At 46.6% G+C, this 27,335-nt stretch overlaps 1 protein-coding gene across 1 annotated transcript; it reads right to left on the reverse strand.

Moving 5' to 3' along the window:
- Positions 1–1,524: 1,524 nt before the first annotated feature.
- Positions 1,525–19,366, reverse strand: SINHCAF (SIN3-HDAC complex associated factor). The gene is made up of 6 exons (XM_039708319.1): positions 19,231–19,366; positions 9,272–9,419; positions 7,514–7,613; positions 6,439–6,565; positions 4,966–5,116; positions 1,525–4,080 (listed from the first exon to the last, which is right to left on the reverse strand). The coding sequence occupies exons 2-6, from the start codon at positions 9,397–9,399 to the stop codon at positions 3,918–3,920; spliced, it is 669 nt and encodes a 222-aa protein (XP_039564253.1). The 5' UTR covers positions 9,400–9,419; positions 19,231–19,366; the 3' UTR covers positions 1,525–3,917.
- Positions 19,367–27,335: the final 7,969 nt, after the last annotated feature.

Consider the following 27,335-nt stretch of genomic DNA (forward strand, 5'->3'; position numbering starts at 1 on the left):
GAAGTTTTTTATGACTTCAAAAGAGCTGTAACTTTTTGGTTACTGGGACTGGATGGGACCCATCTGCTCAGAAAGCATGTCTCAGGTTCAGTGTTGTAGAAGTCACAGAGACTTCAAAGCTGTACAAATCAGAATAAAATTATTCTTCATGCAGCACTACACTAGAATTTACCTTTGTATTCTTCAGCAGCAGCACTAGATGCCCAGCTCAGGCTTTGGAAATTGTGGTACACTGGTGACCTCCAAAAAATTATCTTCTTGTCCCATGCTGTGTTGTTCTCATCTTTCAATACAATCCTCTGTAAAGAACCTTTATAGTGCATGCACTGTGAAGTATTTTAGCAATGTGACACTTGTCATTGTGACAGCTGACCCAGGTGAAACACAGGAGGGCTTCACACCCAGGATTTTGTTTCCCATTGCTCTGAAGATGCCTCCCCACTGTTCCCAGAGGAGCTTCCTCCTCCACAGCTGTAACCCTGCTGGGTTTTCTGCCCCACAAAGCCCTCTCTATCCATCAGCACCCAGAGGTTACCCTGATGGTAGCTGCAGTCACTGGTGTGCAGCAGCAGTCTAAGGGAGAGTGAGAAAAGGGACTAATTGTTTGAAACAGGGTGGAAAGTTGCAAATAATGGGTTACATGGTAGGTGATCTGCTTTAAACCACCTTTTGGTGCATCTGCTTCTCTTCAGTGACTTCACATTTTAGGTGAACTGAATTATGCCCAAGGTTTGTTTAGGCATCAGCAGCAGATAATGCAAATATGTCAAAACCAGATGCTATTGTCTTACAATCTGGCAGTCTATGCAGAGCTTTCTGAAATGATTTCTACATCTCTGATATCATCATGCTCAATTTTTAAGAAAACAGCCAGCACATTCAGCAGGAATAAATCAGCATCTCCACCGATGTCCAAAATAGCCTCTTGCAGCAAGGCATCGTGCTTAGGGTTGCAAGGTTTTCCCCATTATCTTCTAAACTCAGTTACTCACTGACAGCTCCTACCAGAGACCTTGCTCCCACCAGTCTGCTGGAGCTCATCCAGCTGCCTGTGCCTGCTGTGGGAAGGGACACACCAGGCTCCAGCTTCAACAGAGGAGCACAAGTCTCTTCCACAACTCCTCTGGATTTGGAAAGGGATGTTTCCAAATGCTGTCAGCATCAGCTCTTCAATGCTGTTACTTCAGCTGGCCTTTGATGAATGCTGGTGAGCTAGACAGAGAGCAAGCCCCCTGGGAACACGGAATGCCAGCACCACCCACAGTAAAGGAATGCCTGACACACACAGCAGTGCCAGAGGAAAGCTCTGTGATTCTGCCCTGAGACAGCTGTCTGTCATAACAAACACCGCCTCCTCCCCTTGCTCTGCTCTTCTTTCCAAACCAAATAGGAAGGGAATTACCTCACACACCCTCAAAAAAACCTTGGTCTTGTTCAAATAGAAACGTGGGTTGCCTGGGCTGGTTCCAATACTAAAACTAATTAACAGAAGAACAGAGCTGAAATAAACACATGAGAAGTTGCTTATTTTCTAAATAAGACTAAATTTATTCATTACCCTAGTAAAAACAAAGTTTGGATTACAAGTGTCTGAACAGTATAAAAGTACAAAACAGGTTCCATAGATTTCTAATACATTAATACAAAGTGCATGACTACTCATTTTGCATTACTACCGGGAATGGAAGAGGTGGGAGGGAGTAGGGGAAGCAGTTGGCGGTTGAAATCTAGCAATAAATAAATAAATACAGAAGAGATGATCCATATCAGAGCACATCCTACCACCAACACTGCAGCCTTCTTAGGTGTACAGAATTACTGATGCTGAAAACACAAATTCACATGAAATAGGTGTCTGCAAAGACAGCGAGGACTCTTGCTCAAGCCCTTATGAGACATGACCAACCTAGTTATGCCTTTATACAATCAAGTATCTATTATATCTATGGCTGGACTCAATGGGCTTAGGTCTTTTCCAACCTGAACGATTTTATTTGGTTGAGAATAAAAGCAAGGTAAGCAGCTTTGTCCTCCCTTAAGAACCTCAGAGTTTAGGAAAAGCAAAAGGAGTCCAAGGAAAGCTCTAAGCTGTAAGGCTGTGATAAGTCAAAGCCCTGTTTCCCCTGATTTTCTTTCTCTCCAGAGATTGGCTGAACCAACAGGAGAGGAAAAAAGAAAGAAAAAAAAAGCTTTGAGGGTAGAGGCTCCTCTTAAAACCTGCATATCTTTCCCTATCTATATTTTAATTTGCTAAGTATTCCCATTTCAGGAACCGAGACTACATGGAAATCCAGTCCTAAACCCTACCCACCACAGTATTATGCCAATGACTCTCACAAAAAAGGAAAGCTTAGAATCACAGAATATGCTGAGTTGTGGGACCCATCAGGACCAACTCCAACTCCTGGCCCTACACAGGACACCACAAGAATCACACCATGTAGCAATCCATTGTAGGATATCCCAAAAGAGTGATAGTAAAAAAAAATCCTCCCTCCCCCTAAAACCAGGAAAAAACCAACCAAACAAAAAGCAGAATTCCCAACTCACACAAGTAAAACCTTCATAAAAGGGACATGAAGCAACTGGGAGCTAAAACTGCAGCACAATCTTCCAGGAAGCTGCTTCCACCCTAGAGGCAAAGCAGAGTTTGAAGGAGTGTCACAATGATTTGCACATGAGCTTGTCTGGGAATCTGTGTAAAAAGTATTATCTTTTGATCACATATGCAAACAGAGCTGCTGCCTTGATTCAGCACAGCACCATTCTTAGCAGAACTTTTCAGATTCGGTATTCACAAAAGTGTTGACCTGGCAGTTGCTTAAACAAACAAACAGGAAAAAAAAAAACAAAACAACAAAACCCAAACACAGAGAAAAACTGCAGGGGAAGGGTTTCAAAACAGTTATTGTGAATCCAGACCCCAGGCTGCACGCAGATTATGGCCCTGGACCAGAGCCTAATTTGCTTAGCAAGGGGTTTGGTTCTTTGTCAGGTCCAAAACCAGGAGGAGTCTTGTTTGTGGTCACATTTCAGCTGCACTGGGCCTACAGAGAGCAGTTACTCACTTTTGGCTGCCATCTACACCTGACTTGGGCATCAAGGGTTTCTTGGTCCATCTCTAACCACCAGGGGTTACTACACCAAGCCCAGGGTGCCTGCTGCTGGCTTAAAAAAAAAAGTAACTTCCCATTTTGCTATGTTCAGTTCTTAGGTAAATCTTAATCCTTGGCTAAGGTGGAGAGCTCTCCCACCCCTTCTCAAGAGCACTTTTATGCTGGAGGCCTTCTCAGATAGCTACCACTTGAAGTAGAGATGTCTGCAGATTACCAGTCTGTGTCACACGGGAGGGATGAAATATTTGTGTTTGTTATGTCAGTAGTATAGGGTGAAATCGCCACACCTTTAAAAATATATATTTATATAACTAGAGAGGTGACTTATAAAATTTCTATGCATTAGTTCATTTCATTGACTCATACATGTCTAAGAATGAAATATTTTCTTGGGAATTTAGGAAGTTTGCCAACCAACTTTTAAAGAAAGTAAAAAAAAAACCCAAAAAAGCCTTACAACCACTGCTTCTTTCAGTACAGAAACATGAACTAATATACTTTAATATACAAACCCCATCTTCATATTCACTTGGGAAGTGAGTGTGGGGGAAAATTAGACAACCTTGCAGCAGCATTCAGCTTTGCCAAGTGTTCCATAGCATCTTAAATATTATGTACAGTCTTTTTGAAAGGATACAAACTGGCTTCAGAGTTTGTGGAATTGTAGCAGTAAAACCCAAAACAGTTCTAGGGAATAGTCTTTTGGCAGCATAGCAGGTGTCCAAAGTGAACAGTCACTTTGCTAGTATTTTTCCAGAGAATAAGAGGATCTGTATAACCTTCTGCAGCTATCCAAGGAAGTCACCACTCCTCTTGGGTGGAGATTGCTGGAGATTGGGGTCCTTCTTGTTCTGGCTTTTCAGTGGCAGACTTTTTATTGCTACAACAAGGTTTGAAGAGATGAGTGTCTATGAGGACTTCTCCAAAACGCCCTTTGTAAATAATTCCACAGCAGACCTTTTGCCTGGAAGAAATGGCAGGGAGACAGATACTTTGTTTAGAATATACAGAATTCACAAACATGCAAAAAGCAAGTCTGACCCCAGACACAACTTTATTGAGCCTCCAGCCCAGAGGACAGGGACAAAAAGACTGCTCACAAACAGAAAACACGTCTGTGTCTAAATCCACAGCATGTCTTTAGTGGGGGGAAACAAAGGAAAAAAAACCCAAACCCAAACATGTCTACACAAAAACCAAGTCTCCAACTTTGCTTCCCAGAGAAGTTTCAGACACAACCATCTGGTCTGAACTAACCTTGGCTACAATGCACTTGCAAATATTATTTGAGAGGAGGCAGCAAAGTCACAACAATTTCAATTGAGCAATTAGCTCAACAAGGGATTACTGTGTCACAACATGCAATAAAGATAACAAGCTCGTCAGCTCCCAGAAAACATTGTGGTTTTCCTCCCACTCTAGAATTTTATTGGGTTTTGTTTTTTGGTTTTTGTTTTTTTTTTTTGTTTTTTTTTTTGCCAAATGACTACCATCACAAGTCAACCAAATAAAATGCTATGTTTTGCTGGCAAGCTGGGAGCACTCTTGTATGTAGCAACACATCATATCTACAGGGCATAGTTTTAACAAGAGATAATGACACACAGGAATATAATCTGCTATTCCCCAAACAGCAAAAAATATTCCCCAGCAACTGTTTTAATGTTTAGGGAACTGAAGGGAGATAGGGGAAAATGTCTTAAACACAAGCCATTTCTTTCCAAGCATGAACAGACAGGTGTTGTGACTTAAATTATATCCTTATACCAGATCAGGATGAAGAGGCAGAACCAAGCACCATGTATGTAAAGTGAGCTTGCTGCCTGCACAGAGTTCTGCTGCTTTTTACCTTTTCCAGTAGGTGAGGTCTAGGAAGGAGAACACTGGTGTTCTGCTGGCCCCAGCGCTCAGCTCCGTGTCAGAGCCATCGTCCGACTGGTTACTGTAACAGGGCGACTGAGCTGGGGAGGCACTTGAAGTTGTGCTGTGGGCATCAGAATCTGCAGGGCAAAGAAGAAACGCAAGGATCAGGACGTGCACCCAATGACTTACCCTCCCTCCAGATTTGTGGATTGGGAGCAGAGGCACAAATATGCTAAATTAACAAGAAAAACCTAACAACAACAACAACCCATTTATTTCACTTGCTCCTGCCTTTCAGTGTAGAGTGTCAGGATTTGTGAAAGAGCCTTCAGAAGTGGAAGGAGTCCTTGTACATGAGGGATTGGAAAGAGGTTCAGGATCAGGCTTCAGTTTCTGGCTCTCAAACGCAGCCCACACAGGCCATGCTCTGAAATCACTGGACATCCCTCAAGACAGTGAAGATCTGTGCTCCAGACTTTCACTGTGCACTTTCTTTCTCATCCTTTCAGGTAAAGTGCTGCAAAGCTTTTCCCAACAGTGCATTATATATAGATATATCCTCATTATGTGCTAGGTAGTGTTGAGCTTTTGCTGGATCAAGACCAGGAACTACAGACCCAGTGCAGACACACCTCAACAGTGTCTGCTCTCCCACCTTTCAGCTGCCATCTCTGGCAGCTACAGTGACAAAATTAGATTAACTGCAGTGCCTTGAATGAGAAGATAAAAGCTCATTGGGTCAGGGCCTTTACTGAATCTTTGGAGACTTCTCCTTCTGACTGGGCAGGATAATTGAAAGGGAGAGAGACCAAGTCTGCAACAGTTAAGAAGCTGGAAGGTTTGCTTTACAAGAAAAGCCTTAAATACTGACACACATTTACAGCATAACTGGCAGATGGTTTTGTTGGAAAGCTATGAATCCAAATCTGTTTGGAGAGTCCTTGTACTACTGGAAAGAGATCGCTGAGACTGGCAGAGGAAGGTATAAGGAGGAATTTACGGCTGGGGTAAATCTATGTTTAAAAGTACATATAGAAGAAAAGGACTGCAATGTTTTTTGGGAAAAGAGCTGAAAATGGCCATAGCACACTACTGAAAGCAGGGAGAAGTCTCTTCCAGCTTCAGTTTCAATATCTTTGCCCAAGATGTTCTTTCTAGGGATATGTCATTTAAGTGTGGGACATCAGCTACAACTGCCTGCACTTTCAATCCAGACTCCTCATGCCCCCTTGCCACTTCCCCACCTCTGTCTTGAAGCCCACCCTGCACACAAGGTCTTCTTCTTCTCATTCCACACCCTCCCAAAACTCTCAGAGGAAAAGAGGCTGTGAAAACAAGGAGAGCCCAAATGTGGGAGTGCACAACCAAATCTAGACAGTGATTCAGCTTGGCCAGTTAACAGTGAGCTCTGTTAGGGGAGGCTGAAGTTTATTGCCAGAATTTCTTTGGATCCACTTACTGTGCCGCTTGAATTCCTTTTGCAGTTTGCTGATTTGATTGCTCTTTATTCTGCTTCCAGAGAGAGTTTTCATTTTCTTTGGTTTCAATGTTGTTTTAAGGCTGGGTCCAGCCCTGGCATCTACCACCTAGGACAGAGAAAATGCATGTCTGAATACTTGTGCATCATGCCCAGGTACTGCCCCAGTCAAGACACAGGTACTGACTTAGCAGAAGGTGTTCCACATCCCCTTGGTTAATCCAAGGCAGTTCTGTGCACTGACACTCATGTTTCGTTTAAATATGGCTAAATCTCTGCCTCTGCAAGAGGCTGAGTCTGCAGGAAAACACAGCAAACTAGCTTAAAAAGCACATTTGGTTCAACTTTTGCCAACTTCCCATTCTTAACACATTCAGTTTAGAACCAAATAATTGTCTAAGCTAATACAGGTCCAGTTAAGAGTGTCTGCCCAGCATTTGCCCTGTTGTTTTTTTGGGTTTTTTTATTCATAAATTTAACTTTTGAGTAAAGCTAGTGGTAGTAATAACCATATTTATGGCTCCCATTACTATCAAGGCATCCTGGATAAAGATTATTATAAACACAAGGAATCCTGATCATCCTCCCAGCCTTAGGCCTGAATTGAATTAGACATATCAAAACAGAATATATGAGTGAAAATAGCTGCAAGATTATTAGTCATTGTAATTATCTGATTAAATAAGATTGATTAATGTGTTGCTTGAGCAAATCACTTTGTTTGGGAGGAAAAAGAAAAAACCAACCAATTTTGGATAAAGGCCAAACTTGATTTATTTTTTTTTTAATGACATAAGAGACTTTTGGACAAAGTTATGAGCTTTTGAAAACAGAATTACAAGGCAAGTTGGTCTGTGACTGCATCTCAGGCTTGCATAATCACCATCTGCACATTGCACAGAAGCAGGTAGGAGTAGTAAATACTCCAGGGAGGATTTAGAGATGCTGAGGGTGAGAAGGGAGAGTGTGGGTGAAAGAACAAAACCCAAACCCCTGCCAGCACCCCTCCTCTCTAGAAAGAGTTAGTTTTGGGGCAGAAGAGAAATAAATTACTAACGTGATTCCAGTTTTTTTTGGATCCTGCTGGTAATTTTTTCCATCTTTTCACCAAAAGAACACAGGCATTGCAAATATCTCCTGAGCGAGCCTCGTGGAGCCTGGCAAAAACAAAAGCAAAGATCACTTAACAACAGTTAATAAAAGCACACCCCCACTTGGTAACAGCAAGAAGTATAAAAATTGATGAATAAGAAGGGTTCTGACATTGTTTTTCTGACATTACAGTTCATCTGGGATGCTCAAACAGTGCCATTTAAAGACCAGGTCTCACTTTCAGAAAGCACTCTTCCACACAGAAATAGAAAGGTGTCACAATCTGCCTCCAGAGGGGCACTGAAAACAACAGTCCCATCACCTACAGGTTTTGGAAGGTTTTCCCCCAAAACTAAAACACAATTGCAGTGGATTGGTTAGTTTGGAGCAGGAGGAATAATCATGTTATTCAAACGTACACTTGGGAACAAACATCAAAAGCTTACTCAGGTCTTAACTTTCCCACAGAGCTTCAAGGATGAGTAACAAACACCACCTAACACACTCCCACACGAGCACAGGATAAGATTTCAGAAACAGCAGGCACTGGAATGACAGCAATACTTGCTTCCTCTAACAAGCTTTCCTCAGGAATCATCTCTACTACTAACCCATGCTAAAAGAAATATAACAGGGAAACACTGCAGAATTTTTCAGCTAATTAAATAGGAAGACTTTGGATCATTATAGATGAATGAGGCAGGCTCAGAAATCCATTATTTGCCCAGTGGTCAGTCTGCATTTTTACCTTGGCAAACAAATTTCAGATAGCACAACAACAATGGTCCTGGTAAATTGCAAACTGCTTCACTGCAGTTAAAAACAACAACCACCAAAAAAAAAAGGCAATGGATCTGCACACAGCCTTTGACTGCCAAGGACAGTAGTGAAGAAATATGATAAGGAAAACTGCCAGCACCAGACTTGTGTACAAAAATCCAAGGTAAATACAAAGCACTCTAAAGTTCACTACATGAAAAGAGCGTTTCTAGAAAAAGTGGAGGACATTTGTGAATTTTATACAAAATTTCAAAGCTCTTCAAAAGTACAAAAAAAAAAACCTGAAAGATCACAGTAACTGGTACAAGAAATCTCTAGTATTTATAGTTTTATTTACCAATGCTTTCAAGTAGCATTGCCTAACTGGAAAGCTAATCACTTTCCAAAAGAATGGTTTTCCAATGAGAAATTTTAATAACACATTGCTATGTCCTATTTGAACAAAGACACCAATATTTGTAACAGGGTACTCTGCATAAACCCGGCTGAAACTGCTAAATATTTACTCATCAAGTTTTCTCTAACATTCTTGAATTTTCAGAGTCACAGAAAGCCCCCATGGATGTGTGGAGTTCATTATTTTATGTAGGTGTTTACACCTCTATGGAACCAGCAAAAAATGCACAGCCTGAGAGATGCCTAAAATCCCTGCATGTGCTGTGAGGTGGGAGAGACACAAGCCTGATCCTTTGTTGTTATGAATTACCAGCTCTCCCTTGGCAGTGACAACAGACTGAAAATGAAATGGTACCATACACAGCAGCAGAGGATGCAGCCCCTCCTGGTCTGCCCAGGAATGCTGTGAGGAAGATGAAAGCAGCCTTCTCCCACCACTCCCTTCTGCTAACCTAATCTCTCAGGCTTTCAGAGCAAGACAGACAGTACATCAGGTTTGCAGCTTAGAGATCAATGCCAAAACTGCTGACCAAGGTGGGAATCTTACCCAAAACAATTCTGGAAATCCTTTTCATAACGTTTGCTGTCAGTGAAACGAGAACTGGAAGACTTAGCTCTGCAAATACAGCAGCCCTCTATACTCCGGTACATCTTCGGTTTGTGAAAGCCAAACATCTTTTCCTCCCAGCTGTACCCTGTGAAAACAAACAGAAACTGGTGTTAATTATCACTGCTAGATAAGGGAAGAAAAACTGCTAGATTAGGGCATAGTTTTTTATCCCACGTTGCCTCAGAAGAACAGATGCACCTAGAATGCAGTTGTTAAAGAAATTATATAATTAACAGCTGGAATATTAAGCAATACCCAGCAGGACCCATAGCAAGCTCATTTACTGCAGAAATCTACTCCAAGGGCACATCCACAGGCAGCACAGCCCAGACGTGTGAATGCAGCCAACCTGGCCAATGAAAGCCCTGTGCATGTGGCAAAGCAGGCTGCAGGACAGGCTGTGTGTCCAAGCCCATGGACAGGGAGCTGGCAGCTGAACTCTGGGTCACTGAACTACTTCAGCACCACCACCCTGCTGGTTGGAAACACCCCTGGCAAACTTTGCTGAGAGTGAGTAGGAGTCATTTTAAATGAGCTGCAGTCATACCCCCGGGCTGTAGGGCAGACATACCTGAAAAGCTGCTCTAAAAACAGCAGGGTGGAGTCCCACCCAGCCCTCAATGGCCCTGTCTGCACTGCAGGACCCGGGAGCACTTCTCTCTTCTCAGGGCCTGGGTGAGCATCCCAGCTCCATGTCAGCACATGCTCTGTTCTCAGCCTCCTGCCTTCCCCACCCTGCTTTCCATGGGAAGGAAACCCAGCTAGGAAAGAAAGGGCCAGGGAGCAGGACCCTGGGGCACATCTCAGCATGTGCCTACCACACATGCCCTGCCAAAAGGATGGAACTCCAGTTACAGGGAAGTTGTTGCTTTGTAACCACCAGCTCTGCAAACTCAGCACCAGCCCAGAAAGCCAGGAATGCCCCTGCCCTCCTGCTCCTGCTCTTTTCAGTACGCCAAGGCTGGGATTTGCTATCGGAACAGGCATCATACAGTGGAGCCACTTTCCAGGCAGAAACTTCTCAAGCCAGTCACTGCAGTCACCATGACCCCCCACAAACCAGTTCTCCCCGAAGTTCTTATTCCCCTGTCAGGGGGTGTGACACAGCATGAGGCACTGTCACAGCAAACAGGGCTCCCACGGCGCTTCAGAAACCCAAACCAACAACCGAGCAAAGCTGCTGCTCCCCTGGCACTGGGCCTGGACACACAGCAAGTCCTCACAGGCCACACAGCATCAGTCTCATAATGCAGGCAGGGACTGTTCCAAGATGTTCTCTTTTGAACAGACCCTGGTGCAAGGTTTGCCTCCAGCACCTGCTGCAAGGAGTGAGCAGCCACCTCTGCTGCTCACCACACACCACGGGCTCAGAGAAGGGACAGGCTGCAGGAAGCTCCAGGAGAATAGGTTCCCACTGCTTTAAAAAAATTAAAATTGGATGGAGCCATGCAAATAACAAAACATTTCCCTATCTTTCCTTAACAAAGGCCAAGCTGCTGAATTCATTAAGAAGCTAACAAAAAAAACCCTACTGAATGACCATCAGCTCAGGAAGGACTTTCAGGAGAGGAGCAACTGTGGTGAGGGGGAGCCCTACTGAATGACCATCAGCTCAGGAGAGGAGCAACTGTGGTGAGGGGGAACTCTCAGTCACTTCTCAGTCCCAGGTACTACCAAGTCCCATAACCCAACTCAGGTTACTGGTTAATGTTCGTGGCATAGGCATCTGTCCCCAGATCTTCCACCTTCAGAAAGGTAAGTGCTGTAATCCTTTTACCTTCCAGTGGTACAGAGAAAAATCATCTGAAATCTTGTGTCTACACTGCCAGGACTTGCCACATCATTATGGCAATAAAATATTTTGAAAGACAGGTTCAGGTGAGGCCAGAAACATGCTTCCACAAAATGATCGTACCCAGCATTACACTCACCTGACTGACAGGGGGGTGGGGTGCAACAGGAAAAGATCCCACACACTTCTGCAGGACCACAGCAAAAGCTAGGGAACCACCCAAGCCCAGGCACAGTCCTATGCAGAGGTGAAAATGCATCTCCCCACCCCAAGAGGGAAGATCAAGAGTACAGGAGCACAGCAATGCAGTTTCTCAGACTCCCAAGAACAAGATAAAAGTAAAAATTGTATCCAATATTGTTGACTAATACTCTGACACAAAATCCATCAAGGAACCTGTTTCCAACTGAAAGTGGGCATGTCTGCCTTTCAGTCTAGCATGTATGAGACCACTTGGGGCTCCCTGAGGTTGTGGCTCTTCACAATTACTACTGCACCAACATTTAGGAAGACTCAACTCTCCATAAAGCTTGTCTTGACTTGTAGAGCCTGTTGATGGCAAGGCACTTGCTCAAGCTGAATGCCAAGGAGATCCTCCAGGCCTAGGAGAGAGATGGAGAAAGAGGATAAGTCCTTCCCTCCCTCCTGTCCCAGGTCATGCTGTCTTCCACAGGCTTGAAGTGCTGAATTCCTTTCTTCACATTTACAGCACAAGGAGCACACCTAGGGCTACGTTCTCCCAAGGTTAACTTGTGCAAATGTCCAGCAAAGTCACCCCAAATGGTGTCAGCTTTTTAGGAGATTCACTGCTCCCTATATTAGTACAGCATTGGCCTGAAGGCCAGGAGTAGAGCTAGTAAGTAAAAGAAGGTATCCAAGTAGTGAGCTGCTGAATGGACTCATGGAGGGATGGTTAGTCTCAGAACTACTCTCAGCCTCTGCTGGATGTGCAGCAAATGAATGCACAGCCAAATCAGGTAAATATTCCTGGCTTGTCAAGAAAACAAACAGCAGAGTATCCAGGCAAACACTTCGAGTATTTAGTTTCTTAGCACCTGATGTGCTTCTTCAGGAGATACCCTTGAGGACATTGCTCAACAAGCCTCTGGAGATCCAACAGCGTGCTCACCTGGGAATTTTCAACTTCCAAACAGCAATTTTAGATGTTGTTTGACTACTCCAATGTTAAATCTCTGATCTGGTACTTTTCTTTACAAAGTCAAAGACTAACTGCAGACACAAAGTTCAACCATGCTGCCAAACTTAAGGCAAGAAAATCCTGACTGCTACATGGCAAGAAACAACTATCAACAATGTAGTTTACTTTCTAACCAAGTTTCTTCCAGGAATCCAGACAGTGATAAGATGATCTCTGTCACCAGCTGGTATTTACACCACAATAGAATAAGATGCATGTTTTACAATCAATGTTCTGGCAAAGCCTGGAAAACACATATATTCTGAAAATATTTTGCCTTGCATCATTGCTGCCATTCTCACAGGAGCAGCCTTTCAACACCATCCTTCAATAGAAGGGAAACTAGTGCCATCTGTTTCCCACTTGATGAATGGTCAGCAATGGTATTACCACACATCATGCCTGAATGGGGAAGAGCTAGCAGCAAAACCACAAGTTAAACAGATTTCTCTGACAACTGCATCCAAGTGCAGTTATAAATGGAAGAAGTCAGTCCAGTTACACATTTAATCCTAAACAGTTGCCATTTGACCATTATACACTACATATTCTGTCAGCTGGAGAGCTTAATAGCTAATATGGACTTAGAAGTAAATATGACTGTGCCATTTAAAAAGTTTAACTTGAAAGCTTTGCAATTTAGATCTCTAATTAGAACCAGGGAGTTAGGATGCCAGCTGCCCTAACACCTGAATCTTAGTTGTGGAACTTTAACCAGGTGAAATTTGGGACAGAGAAAAAAGATGGCAAGCAGAAACTAAGTAACTTGCCTAAGAGTTAAAAAGTATTACACAACACAATTCTGCCAAATCTAAGCATGTTATTAATGCTATTTAACTTTGTTATTATTTGCCAAATTTAAGCACGTTATTAAAATATATCAGCAGCTGCACAGAAGTGAAAGGGACAGATCTCCAAAAAAGAATCAGAAATCTTAGCAGAGCATTATCAGTCATTCTGCAGAAATGAAGATTTATCTGCACTAGTGGGAAAGCAGTATTCCCCCAAGCCAGGGGAAAAGTGATCCTCTTCCCTCCCTGGTGTCCCTCTCCATAGCTTTTCCTTGCAGAAGTTGCTATTCCTTCAAGTTCTGCTTTTTACAAGTGCTTTAGCAACCTGAATGGACTCAGAAAACTCTCCAGGAAAGAGCTCTCTCCATTCTTCTGCTCTCTCACTTTGAAAAAGCAGCATGAAAAACAGAAACTTGTCTCGCAAAAGAGAACAGTAAAGTCAGGAAGAGAAAAGCAGTGGGAAATAAAAAAAGAAAAATCCCCACACCCTGCTTATTACCTTTGTGAAAGGCTAGTACAAAGAAGCATGTGTGTGAAAATGGTTTCATGTTTTTGTTACCTGTCAGGACTAGAATTTGGTGTTTAATTTTCTTTGCAAAATTTAATTTGATGATCTAAATTAAAAGGAGGCATTGCTTCAGATGCTCATTAAGTTTTCAAGTTAGGGAAGAACTTCTGAACTCTTTCAGATCTTAAAGTAAGCTGAGCCACTTTCATTTGCTTTTCCAGATTCCTTCTGCATTCTTTCTGATCACTCAAGAAGAATGAAAACCTTTTATAAGAGAAAGGATGGAATTCCTAGAAGACAGGCACGTCTCCCTTTGTAACACAATTACCAGGCCAGTGGGAACGAACATGCTCACCTGCTTCTTGCAAAGCTGAAAGAGAAACATTCCCTGGAGTTACAAGAGAGCAGAGGCATGCCAGTCCAAACACTCAGTATCCTCCTCTCTTCCCATCTCCCCTCTCTGACCTGGGATCGTTCACCCTTTGTGCAACCCAGAAGTGCCAGTACCTTTGCCAGAGAGAACAAGGATTTGATTTCCCTTTCTGTGTACACAACAGCCTTGGCACAGCCTCCCTGAAGCTGGGCTACAGAAAAATACCATCTACCCTACATATGTTGATGCAGCCGGTTCCTGTCAGTAAAAATCTCTCAATTGTCCTCCCCACAGCATTTCATTGTAACTAAGAAACACAGACAAAATTACACTTTTTTTAGAATTTTCTTTTCTTTTAAAGGGAACTAAAGAGATGCCTTAATATAGAAAGAACATAGGAGCTCTGGCTTTTGCATCTGCAAGAGCATACAGGCACATGCACACACATGAAAAATGCTTCCAGAGCTGTCTACAGTGCCAGAAGCAAAGTCGCCCATCTCACAATAAATTCTTGAGCCTGTCCCTCTGCTGAAATAAACTGCAATACCTCTAACTGCAAATCAACTGTAAGACAGAGAACTGTATATCAACAGAGGAACTGATCTGTATCAGAGACTCAATATAAACATACCTCCCCTGAGTTCACAGGCTGCTACAAAAAACCCTTGGAAGAGATCCCTCAAAAAAAAAAAAAAAAAGAATATTTTAACATGCACAGAGCTAGAATGCTCCAAGGATGGTAAGAGACCGATCTAATTGGAGTCATCTGAAAATGCAACTTCAGTATCTGCAGAAATATTTTTTACTGTCACCTCTCCCTATAGTTTAAAACAGGTACTAATAACCAACAACCACAACCTTGAAATTGTGCATACTGTACACTCTTCTGGTCCTCTATAGCCTCAGATTTTCCTTGCACTTTCCTCCCTCTCTCCACCCAAAATAATTTTACTTGGAGGAAAGGTGTATTTACCAGGAACACCTGAATGTCACAGCATGCTTTCATTTGATGAGCTCAGCAAAACCAGAAAAGGTCAAAACCACATCTTCAGGAATCTTTCATCTGACAAAATAATTAAGTTGCTCTTTTGCTGGTAGATGTCCACAGCTACTGTTCTGTGCTTAGTGCTGAAGCAAAATCTCAGCACAGCCAGTGCACCTAGCAGCAACTACTAAGCACGCATCAAAAATCAACTTGGACTCTTCTTTCCCATGTTTGAGTCCCCATGGCATCCTAGTTGGATCACAAGCTGTTCCTAGTTACATTTCCAGAAGCAGTCAAGTCATAAAGAAGTGTACTCACCTGTTGGATCCTCCCTGGGAAGGAAGTTCCTAACTCATTTGAGCTAGACAACTGAAAGGCCAAGCCACGTGGGTGTTCCTCTGAACTGCCAGCCATGTGGTTTGTGCTCCAGAAGGGATAGGCCAAAGCATGAAAACAATAATCAGCAAGATTTGCATAAGGGGGGAAAAAACTCCAAACCTGTCCCACCTGCAGACATTCCATCTTGAAAGACGACTTCCCTCTGCCTGAAACTCCTGTTGCATAACTAACACCATGCTCAGCCTGAGCACGAGCCCAGCAAGGAAAACTGGGATGTTCTGAAACATGTGCTGGAGTTCAGTCTGTGATGCTTATCTGAGTGCAGTCACCACAGCTGTTATGATGCTGTCTGTGAGCACCTGCTACTGAAAACATCACAGCCACTCTGGATCCTGAGACGCTGAACAGTTTTGGTTTGTGTTTTTTGGCTAGGTTATTTTACGTTGTTTTTAAAGAGGATAACATACCTGGATGGGGACTTAAACAGAAGGAGCAGTAATTATTTGGCAGAACAACTGAAGTAACTTCATTAAAAAGGATACTTTTCCATGTCCTTAAGCAGTATTACCGGTCACTTCACTTGGACTTTGGACTGAGCACATTCTACAGAAATGCAAAGGCTTGAGTTGTGAAATGGAGCCCTGCCTGGGCAATTTTCAAGTCCCAGCTCACTGGCTTTTTCTTTGTGTTAAACAGCAAGCACTACAGGGAGTGCGAGAATGAAGCTGATTGTCAAGTGGGACCCTGTGGATGCCGTTCATGTCATTATGAGGGGGGTACAAGAAGTGAGGTGTTAAGAATCAATGCAAAGCAGAGTTAGCTAACACAGAAAGAGCTGCTCGGCATGAGTGAGACAACAAACCGTTACCGTTTTAACTTTATTTTTAGCCGCCGTGAATTTATCAGCTCTTTTAACGTCTTCTGCAAAGAAGTCACTGATGTTTTCTTCTTAAAGGAAGACCGAATACATCGGCAATTAGCTTCTTTTAGAGAATGAAGTGAGGAGGAATTTTTCCCAGAGGCTCTGGCACTCAATCCCACCTACTTTCAGTGGGAGCTGAATGTTGCATGCCTGTGGGCGTGTTTGAAAATCCCGACTTGTTACTCGCTGCTTTTCTACCAAGTACCACAGATCCCGGGAAACCTAGAGCTCACCTGTGTACTGAAGGAGCTGAGTGTCCACTGGTACCAGCAGAAAAGTTTCCAGTTCACTGTCTGTCCCTACGGTGCAGAGTTTGTGCAATCTCTAATTTTTAAAAGCTGTAAACGACACAGTGGCTCTGTCTGCCTGCAGGCTGGTGAGAAGGGGGTGCACACACCCTGCACACAGCTGCCAGGAGCAGTCTCAGCTTTGGAAGCAAGCACGCAGCAGTAAAGGAGCTTGCTGAGGAACCACCACCCTCCCCCGTCCGAGGAGTGAAACACTTGTGCGCACGGCTGTCAGCCTGCCACCCTCCTGATTAAAACTCAAAGTAAAAAACAGCATCACAGGCTGTGATCGAGCACAGCCACTGCTGCTGCAGTTGTGGGCTCAGCGCAGGACGCTGGGCCTTCTCCTGCCGCTCCCAGCCACGAGGGGACGGCGGCACAGCCCTGCCTCCAGCCCAGACACGTGTTCAGGGCAGCGGGCAGCATCCTGCAGCGGCTGCCTGCACAGACACGGCGCCGGCGGCCAGCTCCCGAGTTTTCTGCAATTGTAATGTTAATTGAATAATTTAGGTCCGAAGGACAGGCCGTCAGTCGGGGACAAGGCTCTTTGTAGGACGAACCGGGGTTGTTCCCGCCAGGAAAGCGCCGCTGGGGGGGCTCGGCAGGCGGGATTCAGCCCTGTTCGCTGCGTGCGGGCACAGCCCGAGTAAACAACAGGTTTGGCAGGTCCCTTTAAATCCCTTCAGCCGCACGCATCCGGGCAGGGGGGTAGGAGAGGAGACGGCAACTTTCATCTCGCCAAAGTGAGAGCGCAACGGGGAGCGCTTTCCTGGCGCAAGACGGCGACTTTAAAAAACAAAACAAAAAACCACCCAACCCTAAATAACAACCGGTGAAAAAAAACGCCCCAAAAAGGCAGAGCTCGGTCGCGCCGCTGCCGCCGGGCACCGCGTGGCCCCGGGCACGGCCCCGCTCCCCCGTTAGGGCCGGGAACAAAGACCCCCCCGGGGCACACGACCTACTTTGGCAGGCGGCCCCGCCGGTCAGGTGGAGCGCACACGCGGGTGGCCCCGCGCGGGGCTGCCGAGCGCTCGACTCGCCGAAAGACGAGTAAAAATCAGAAATAAATTGGAAGAGCGCAGGAAGGGGAAGGCGGCGCGCCGGGGAGGAAAGCCCCGAGCGCGGAGGTGGGCGCTGCGAGGCGGCCCCCGCGCTGCAAACGCCGCCCCACCACGCGGTCGCGGAGCTGCCGGCCCATCCGGCGCGGGGGGAGCGGCGGGAAGCGGCGATGGAGCCGCGGCCGCACCGCCGAGCGCCCGGACCCCCGGTTCCGCCGCGGCGGCCACCGTGCCCCGCCGCCCGCCGGCCTTCCCCCCGCCCCCCGCCCCGGTTCCTCATGGCTCCGGCCAAAGGGCCGTCGCAGACCTCCCGGCAACGCGGGCACGCCGCCGCGGGGGCGACGCGGACCCCAGAGCCCGGGGCAGCCCCGGGGCGGCCGCGGGGCCCGCCCGCCGCAGCGCCGGGCGCGGAGCCGTGCGGAGCGCGCCGGCACCCAAAGTTTCACCGCGCCTCCAAACTCCTCCAAAACCAGCAGGCAGCCCCTAAAAAGCACCGTCCCGCGCACGACAAGTGTCACCGCACCGACGCCCGCCAGCCCGGGGCCGAGCCCCCGGCGGGCGCGGAGGAGCGCGCTGCCCCGGCGCGCCGGGAGCCGCAGCACATGCGAGCCCTTTGTTTTCCTGCAGCCGGGCGCTGCCTACGTGCCGCGCCGGGGGCACGCCGCTCAGCCCTCCGGAGCGCCGAGTTAAAACTTGTCGGCGCCGGGCACACGGCGGCAGGAACGGGAGCCGCTCGCACTGGAGCGGCAGCACGCCATCGCCACGCCGGGAGCGCCGGGGGCAGGACGGGGAAGGCCCCACGCCGCGACCCGTGCCACCGCCAGCACGTGTCCCGCCAGCCCACGGCCGCACGGTTCGCTCCTCCGCGGCGCGCACGGGCTCCCCCGCAATCACTCGTGATACCTGGAAACAATAAGAACTGCCCCGCTCTCCCCACGTGAAACACGGGGAGAGAGGGATGGCGGGCACCGGCGGGTCCCCGTCCCCTCCGCACGCCGCTGGCACCAACTCGAGCGCGGGCGCTACAGGTGTGCGCTGCGGCCGCACCTGCGGCACCGCTCCGCACCGGCGGGGCCGCGCCACCCGCGTGGCGAGCCGGGGCAGGCACGCTGCAGCCCGGCATCGCCAGGCAGCCCGCTTTTCCAAACCCGCTCCGCACCTTGGAACTGCTTTCGGAGTTAAATCGTGGGGAACGGGCTCTTTCCTCCGAAAGGCTTGGAGATTTAATCCAACTTTGGGACGGGGGGTGCCAGAAGTCAGAGTTCTAGGGACGGGTCCGCAACAATGCGGGAGGCGTTCCCCTCCGCTCGCGCATCCTTTAAAACTCCACTAATCGAAGGAAAAACCGGGCGCAACGCCGCTCGCAGCAGCCACACGCGCGTCAAAGCGCTGCAAGGCGGCAAAGTCTTTTTGCCGCCGCAAAACTGCGGACAAGCACCGGGGAGTAACTCGGCATGAACATAAACCACCGGCTGCTGGAAAAAAAAAATAAATAAACCCCAACACCACCAAAAATAAAAAAAAAAAGGAGGAAACCCACCAAGAGCGAAGGACACGACACAAACAAAACAAAACAAAACAAGTCACGGACAACAAGGAGCGGGCGCGGAGCCCGGCCGGGGGAGAGGGAAGGCGTCACTCACCCCGCTCGCCTCCAACGCCCGGTGCGGTGCGGGCGCTCCCGGTGCGGCGCGCGCGCTCCGGCTCCCCGCGCTCTGCCGCCGGCGCGGGAGGGCGCGCGAGCCAGCGGCCCCGCCCCCCCGGCCGCTCTGCGCAGGCGCCGTTCCCACGGCTCCGTTCTCATCAATCGGGCCCCGCCGGGCTGCGCGCGCCCCATTGTCCTTTTAAGGCAGAAAGGGCCGCGCGGGAAGCGCGCGAGGGGGCGGCGCCCGCCGTGACGGCGGAGGTGACTTCACGCGCGCGGCGCGCGCCCCCGCCACGCCCCGCACCTGCCTCGCGCCGCCCCGCGAACACGGCACCGCAAACAGCACCGCAAACAGCACCGCAAACACAGCCCGCAAACAGCACCGCAAACAGCACCGCAAACACAGCACCGCAAACAGCACCGCAAACACAGCACCGCAAACACAGCCCGCAAACAGCACCGCAAACAGCCCCGCAAACACAGCACCGCAAACAGCACCGCAAACAGCCCCGCAAATACAGCACCACAAACACAGCCCCGCAAACACAGCACCGCAAACAGCACCGCAAACACAGCCCCGCACCGCAAATACAGTCCGCAAACATCACGGCAAACACAGCCCCGCAAACACGGCACAGCACCGCAAATACAGCCCCGCAAACATCACCGCACACACATAGCTCCGAACATCGCCGCAAACACAGCCCCGCAACACAGCACCGAAACACAGCCCAGCCCCGCAGCATCGCCGCGAACACAGCCCCGCACACGACCCTGCCACCCGCGGCGACACGCCGGTGACACGCGGGTGACACGCCGGTGACACGCCGTCCGTCCCGTCCCCGCCGCACTCAGCGGCGTTTGCGGCCGCCGCACCGAGCCCCGCAGGGAATAGGGAGGGGTTTTTTTTCCGCTCCGGGTTAATTTTAAAGTTCGTTTTCTAAAGCGCTTTAAAAGTCATCAGTGGCTTGTGCAATTTTTCCTGCAGCGTCACAATGGGTGAATTGAAAAGCGGCGTCATCGCAGCCTTTGGGTTCACGCTCTTTTGTGCAATTTGGAAGAGCTGCTCCACGAGGCGGCCGGCAGGTTATGTTGAAATAGATTTTCTTTGAGAACTGTGTCAGACGGATTAGCGTGTGATATACAAGGTAACACCTAAGGAGTTATGACTGAGCACCATTACAGCCTGGGACTGCAATAAAGCTGCGGGCTACTCCTGCCCGGGCTGGCGCTCAAACCCAGCCCAAATATGGATTCCCTTCTTTTGAACTACTTAAAAGTTTAAAAGTTTCCCACAGAATCAACGGCAGCTCTGGCACCACATGCAGGTGTTGCTGAATACTCTAAAACACTGAAATAATGCCAATGAATATCTCTTCTAAAATAATAGTTGGAGTTTTTTTCACGTTAGTGACCTTTGCAGACTAATCCTGATTTAGGCACAGAATTAACAACTCACAAGAACTTTTGCTGAAATTATCCTTTTGCTTCCATCAACAGCACTGGCTAAGACCTGGGAATTTTCAGGGAATGGGACAAGCTACTTTTCCTTACCTTAGTCTGAGGATCTTACATCTTCTCTGCTTGCTTGTAGAGAAGATCTACAAGCACCTCCTTCCTCAGTGCTGCCAAACCAGTCAGTCTGGGCACAAAGCACAGGAGAACACCTCCCAAGGAACCCTCCAGGTTGTCATTTGAGTTTTGGGGGGGTCCTTTTGAAGGATCACAGAGTGCTGCCTCTGCTTCCTTCCAGACACAGCTAAACCAAATAATATTCAACTTGTGAGCCACAGACCAAATGCTGAATAATTTGTCAAAATATTTCTATCATTTTACTGCTTTTAACTGATCTAGGGAACTCCACCAGCACTTTTGGCAACTTTTGTTTACATATGTGTCTGATTTCATCTGCCTCTTTCTTTTTGGTTGGAGGGAGTGATTCTCCCAGATTTTCTCCCATTATTTCCCCATTTCTTTATTCTAGCACACTTGTCAAGGCCCCTTGGTGACATTCCTTTTAGTCCAGCACCACCTAGTATAGCATTTAAATCCCTAAGTGACAATGAAATGACATTTCCAAGGAGAATTCCCTAAGATATCAAGCAGAACCCAATGGAACAAAATGGATCTCTCAGTGCCAATCAGTTGCTGCCCTCATCACCACCATGCTGAACGTTCACAGAACATCTCAGGGTGGGCTTTGATTGCAAACAAACCAGCATCAGGACAACTTCTCTGGTATTTATTTCACAGCTCTGTGCCCTTCCACTCCAAATCTCATGAGGACAGGTGTTGCTGTAACCTGGGGAGGATTTGAGTTTCCAAATTCGGTGCTGCTCCAGCCTGTGAACAGCTCCATCATTCCTGTCCTCTCAGAGGAAAAAAACCTTCTATCCACAGAATCCCAAATGGCAACACAGAAATGAAAAACATGGTCCAGCCTTCATTTCTGAAACATCTCTGTTTCCCCTGAAGTGTTTGCTGATGACGTTTCAGGGCTATGCTGTAACTCCACCGTGGTTTGAGTTTTCATTTTTGGCTGATAGCCAGCTTGCAAAAAAATAAAAGGCACTCAAATACCTAATGAGCTTTCATCAATGTTCCCCTAGCCCCTTCCCCTTGAGCAAGTCCTGTGTGCTGTCCACAGCATCAGAGGGACACCTTGTCTGACCTCACTGTTTGGAAAGAGGGTGATGGAAAATAGCCCCTAGCCTGGGACAAACTTGGAGAGTTTAATTTAAAAATGCAGATATCTGAAACAATGCACGCATTTTTACATTACAGGTAAAGCCTCATTTCACAAGGTTCTTTTTTTTTTTTTTAAATTAAGCATCTTCCTTTCCACTCAGAGCTTGGTATAAAGGAGGAGTATGGGATTTCACAGAGATCCCAGGTGACCTTGAATATGAGCTTTAGACCAGAGGATTTGTCCTCATCCAGATCAGTTCTGAAAAACATTTACTTTAAGAATGCATGTGGAAAACTAACTAGACTGTTTCTGTGCTCCAGTTAAACTGGTACCTTCCCTGCCTGGACTCTTAATTATTTTATCTGGAAAGCTAGTTTATGTCAATTGTGTAATAATAAAGTGAACCGTGAGGGTTTTTAAAACACAAAACATACATGTATCATCAAGGTCTGAGGCAGAGGTGCTAACAGAGAGAAAAAGGAGGGCATTTGCCAGCCAAGACATCTGATCCTATTGTGTTATTTTTCAATATTAATGAATAAGTAAACACAAATAGGATACTTGTTTTTAGGTGAAGAGCAGCTGTCAAGACAAAACGCAGACAGCTGTTTCTACTTTAAGGAACTGCTCAATGCTCCTCAAACTGTCAAATGCTTTTTTGTAACTTGAGTAATTTTAAAATTTTCTTTCTTGGCTTAATGATTGGCCAAAATATTTTGAAAATATTTACCAGGAATTCTTTAAGGGAAAAAAAAGTGCTGATTGACATAGAGTTGTAAATAAGGTTTTGCTAAGGAGTACAATTTCAGAGTGAGGTGCCATCAACAAATGAGTTCTTTAGTTCTGCTTTCACCAGTTGCCCATGTAAGTAGCAGCATGTTAATTTTTTGAAGGTGCAAATGCTTTGAAAACTGGTAGTTGTGAGAAAGCAGTTTAATAAAGAAATGGGATTTTCACCATTTTAGGTTTTAGGCCAAATAAGAGATGGCTACAAAAAATGACAGCAAAGCCTGATGATAATCAAAATTGATATTATGATATTCATGCTTCCAGAATGAAGCACTCAAGCTACGAGGCTCAGAGAGACAGGAACCTGAACTGGCTTACTCCTAGGAACAAAGCAGATGATTTATAGCCCAGCCTAAGAAATCCATTAGGGCTTAACAGAGAATAACCTTTCTGACACATTTTTAATTGACATTTCAAATTCCTTAAGAGGAAGATAATTCTCTTAAATTCTTAAGGATTCCTCAAATTCTATAGCAAAATGACCATTTTTATTACTGGTTAAACACCTTTAATTCAGCTTCTCAAGCACTGCTGGTTTCTTTGCAGCACTATTGCTTTCATACCTATTAAAGCCAGTAAGACTATTCTATGGGGATTTATATTAAGGCGATTTGAAGACACCATTAAGAAGATCAGCCCTCTCTGCCTGCCAGGCTGTTTCCTGCCAATAAAGTTATCCCCCCTCATCCTGTCATTTGGGGCAGTTCTGAAAACGGAGACCATGTTTGGAAACCTAAAATAGATTTCTCCTCTGAACAGAGACCCCATCTTTCCCAGCAGTGTGGGGGATTTTATACTGCAGATTTCCCAGCAGATTTTATACTGATGATTTCAGAGTAATCTTTAGGGAAGAGGAAGTTGATAACTCCTTTGGAGGCTGCTCTGTAGGCTTAGTCTCAGGTGGGATCAGTCAGGGGACAGAATTTGCTCTTTGAACTTTCTTACTGAACCTAAGACTCCTGACCAGGTACATCCATCTCCTTAATACTGTTTTCTACTGCAGGGCCCTGAACACAGACACAGCTGGCTGAGAGAAGATGAAAAGCAAGGCTAGGTATTTGGGAGAGCATCCATTGTGTCCAGGAAGCCATGCTGTGGTGTGACAGACTTGTCATCTTGATCTCTTCCTCAACAGGAATCAAGAAGGTAAATAGGAGTGCTTGGGAATGGAAACTTTTAGGGAAGCAGATCGGTTTTTCTCTGAAATGTCTGATGCCTGAAATCCTCTGCTGGGAGCAGCCAGCATGGGGGGCAAGAGGACCTGCCAGGAAGGGTTTTCTTACAGGGGTAAGGTACTCTGCTAAATAAAACCAAGAAACCTGAGGCAGTTCTTTCCAGGCTAAAGCATCACCCATTCTTTCTTCAGAAAGGTTTGTCCTCACTGACACTACTTAATCTACAGTACCAGCAGGCAGAACGAAAGGAAAAAAGGCACTTTGAGAAGGTGACAGAATTTCAGATTTCAGACTTTGACTGCAGAAAGCCAAAGAAACTATGGAAAACACACCTCTGTGGGCAGTTTCCAGTGAGCCAGACAAGGCAGAGGATAGTGATACCTCTCCAGACTCAGGTACAAGTCTCATGAGGAGAAAAAGCATTGCTGACCTTCTTGCCAAGCTGCCAAAGGCAGATGCAGTAACTGCAAGTCTTCTGGTGAGGAAGAGGAGCTGTGGGCAGACTTGGCTAATCAAGCAAAGGAGGCAGCTGGAGGAGCTGGTCCTTGCAGGAAATCTGCAGAATCTGCAGTCAGGATCACAAGCTTTGATCAAGCAGCCAAGAACCAAGTGGAAATCTACCGCCAAAATCTGGAGGGAGGAGCTGGAGGCAAAAATTTTTGCAAGGGTAGGAGGGAATGGAGTTGACTAACAAAGCCACCACATTACAGAGATAACTTCAGATAGCTTAATTGGATTGAATCAGTTAATTGGACTGCAACAAATCAACCAAATTTGACACTCAACATCCTCTGAAAAACAAGCCAAGGGCAGGTGGAGGAAAAGAGCAGGCAGGGAGAATGCAGCAGAAAGGGAGGAGGCAGCAGGATACATCCCCCTTCCTCAGGGCAGAGGCATCCCATTCTGAAAGTGAAAAGAGGATAAGAAAACATGAGATGCTTTCCAGGAGGAAGTATTCACTCACAAAGCTATGTAGACAAGGGGAGGGAAGAAGCAGGATGGGCAAGCTTCAGGCAAAATTTTAGCAGAAATTGATCATGGGGATCCCCAAAAACAAGTTGGGTCCCATAATGGATGTTCAGAGTTGGGGGTGAACTCTACAGAGTGATGAAATAGAAATAAACCCAAACCAGGACACACATGTGACCTTAGTGATGTCCCTCAGGTCTGCCAGCCTGTTCAGATTGCAAATTACAGCATGCAGAGAAGTCAAGGGACCCAGATGTTACCTCCGGGGCAGAGGTGGCAGAGCCTGAGCCACAAGCCTGTGTGCAGCATGACCCCTGTGCTCCACAGGCAGAGTGATCTGACAGACATCTCAGGGCCAGCGGGAAAGTTCCTCTGTCTTCACTGTCCCCATGATGCAGAGATCACCAAGGACACCAGGACCTATTCTATTTGCATGTAGAAGGGAGGGGATGGGATGCAAGAAGGTACTGCCCTGCAGGCTCAGAATGTTTTGCAACTTATTTCCACTTCCAGGAAAAATGTACAAAGCCTGTCAGAAAGGAAAGGATGGGTTTTGAATCAGGAGAGTTTAGGACTTCTATACCACATACCTTTTACCTCCCAAAGAAGTTACTTTGGTTAAAGCCACATCTGGGGTTTTCTGTCTCTTTCTCAGTCAGTAGTGATGCCTTTCTGGAGGCTGTCCTAGAACAGAGACTAGATGGAGCTAAAGAATAAAGTAGGTATTTATTAGAAGCCTTCAACAGATCCACCTTGGGCAGCACAAGAGCCCAACCAGGGCTACACCCCAGATGAACCCAAAATGGACAACCGGTCATGGGGTCTCACACTTTTATAAGTTCTGGTCCATTTGCATATTGCAGTTAATTGTCCAATTATAGCTTCAGTTTATGAAGTCCTGTCCTCCTTGTTTTTCTCTCTTCAGTCCACGTTGTTTACACTCTTGGGCCTGAAAATTGGATCACTTGTCCTTGGTCCCCAGCTAGAGAAGGAAGTGCTTTGTCTCCCTACTCTGGGAAGAGAGCTTACCATCCCCTAATATGAGGCACAGAATTAAAGCAGCCCAGAATCTGAAAAATACAAAAGCTAAAACCTGAGACATCAGTAGGACGTGACTGGGTTTGTGTGTTGTGGTTATGGCTGCTTAGGAGCTGTGGGAGAGGAAACACTCCAGCTTGGGCTGAGCTCACCTGGGCAGCAGGGGGCTTGGGAAACAGTGCCCTGAGGCACACGAGGGTGGCACCTTGAGCAAAGGCATCCCCAGGACTGGCTGAGCAAGAGCAGCCTGCAGGGATGGCCAGGCTGTGAGGAGGTGCCCTGGGATGGCATTGTCCTCCAGGCATGGGCACTTTATGAAAAACAGCTAAACAAAGTGGTTGCTATTTACAGAGTAGCAAGCTGGCTGGTCAGAAACATTTCAAAAACTGGCCTTTCTAAAACCACCTAGCAGTGTGGTTTCTGAGATGCTATTTTCAACATGCTGTCAAAACAAATCTCTATCCATAGCTGAACTGACTGACTCTTCTTGTCAGGATGACTACCCTTAGCAGTGGTTGAACCAGTCCTAACTCAAGGTTTCAAAAGCAAGAGCAATATTTACTGGTTGATTTGCATTATCTGTAGGAGGAAAGTGGGAAAACTGGATAGCTCTGGAAATGACCTCTTGTGCTGATCCTTCTTTGCCCTGCACGTGTCAGGGCTCAGTACTCCACTCAGAGTGGATTGGGGAATCACAAACATCCCATTCACACCATGTAGTAAAAAAAAAAAAAGTTTGAATGGACTAAATTCCTCCTGCTTGGACGAAATGCTTCATGGTGAGCAAAAGAGTTTGAGGTCCCAGGTAATTTCCTCTGTGCCACCTTGTACCAGCCACAGTCCCAGACAGACCCCAGACTGCAGGTCTGGCCAGGAAATTGTTCCTTCTACTTCTAGACCCTCAAGCTCTTCCAAAACAGAGAATCTTGACAATTCAGCCACACAAAAAAGGCAAGGAGGGACTCAGCTGCCACCCTCAGGAGCAAGGGTGCCCATCTAGCAGATGTGTGCGAGGTGGGAATGTCCAGGTCTTTCCCACTTGTGTGTGTAAGTGTTCAAATGCTTCTCACTTACACATTCAGGCCAAACTCACCCTCTTATAAAACCCATCCTGTGGTAAATTAGAATAAGTAGCCATTCATAGAAGGTCTGCAAAACAGGAGGGGTTTTGTTTGTGCCATTCTTCAAGGCAGCAGCAGCCCCTTAAAGCCTCTTTTATAAGCTGTGGTAAATGGGCTCCCAGCATGCTCCTTACACTGAGTCAGCATGTAAATCCTGACTGGGGCACTGGAAACAACATTCTCAGGGTGTCCTGGCAGAGAGATACCAATGACTAAGCTCAGAAGTCAACTTCAAATCAATGGCACTTATTTATCTATCCCTATACAGACTAAAATGTCTGATGTGTACCTGGTGCAGGCACTCAGCTTCTTGGGGGCTGAG

This window comes from Passer montanus, unplaced genomic scaffold (assembly GCF_014805655.1).
Source record: "Passer montanus isolate IOZ18808 unplaced genomic scaffold, ASM1480565v1 scaffold20, whole genome shotgun sequence".
Taxonomy (NCBI): domain Eukaryota; kingdom Metazoa; phylum Chordata; class Aves; order Passeriformes; family Passeridae; genus Passer; species Passer montanus.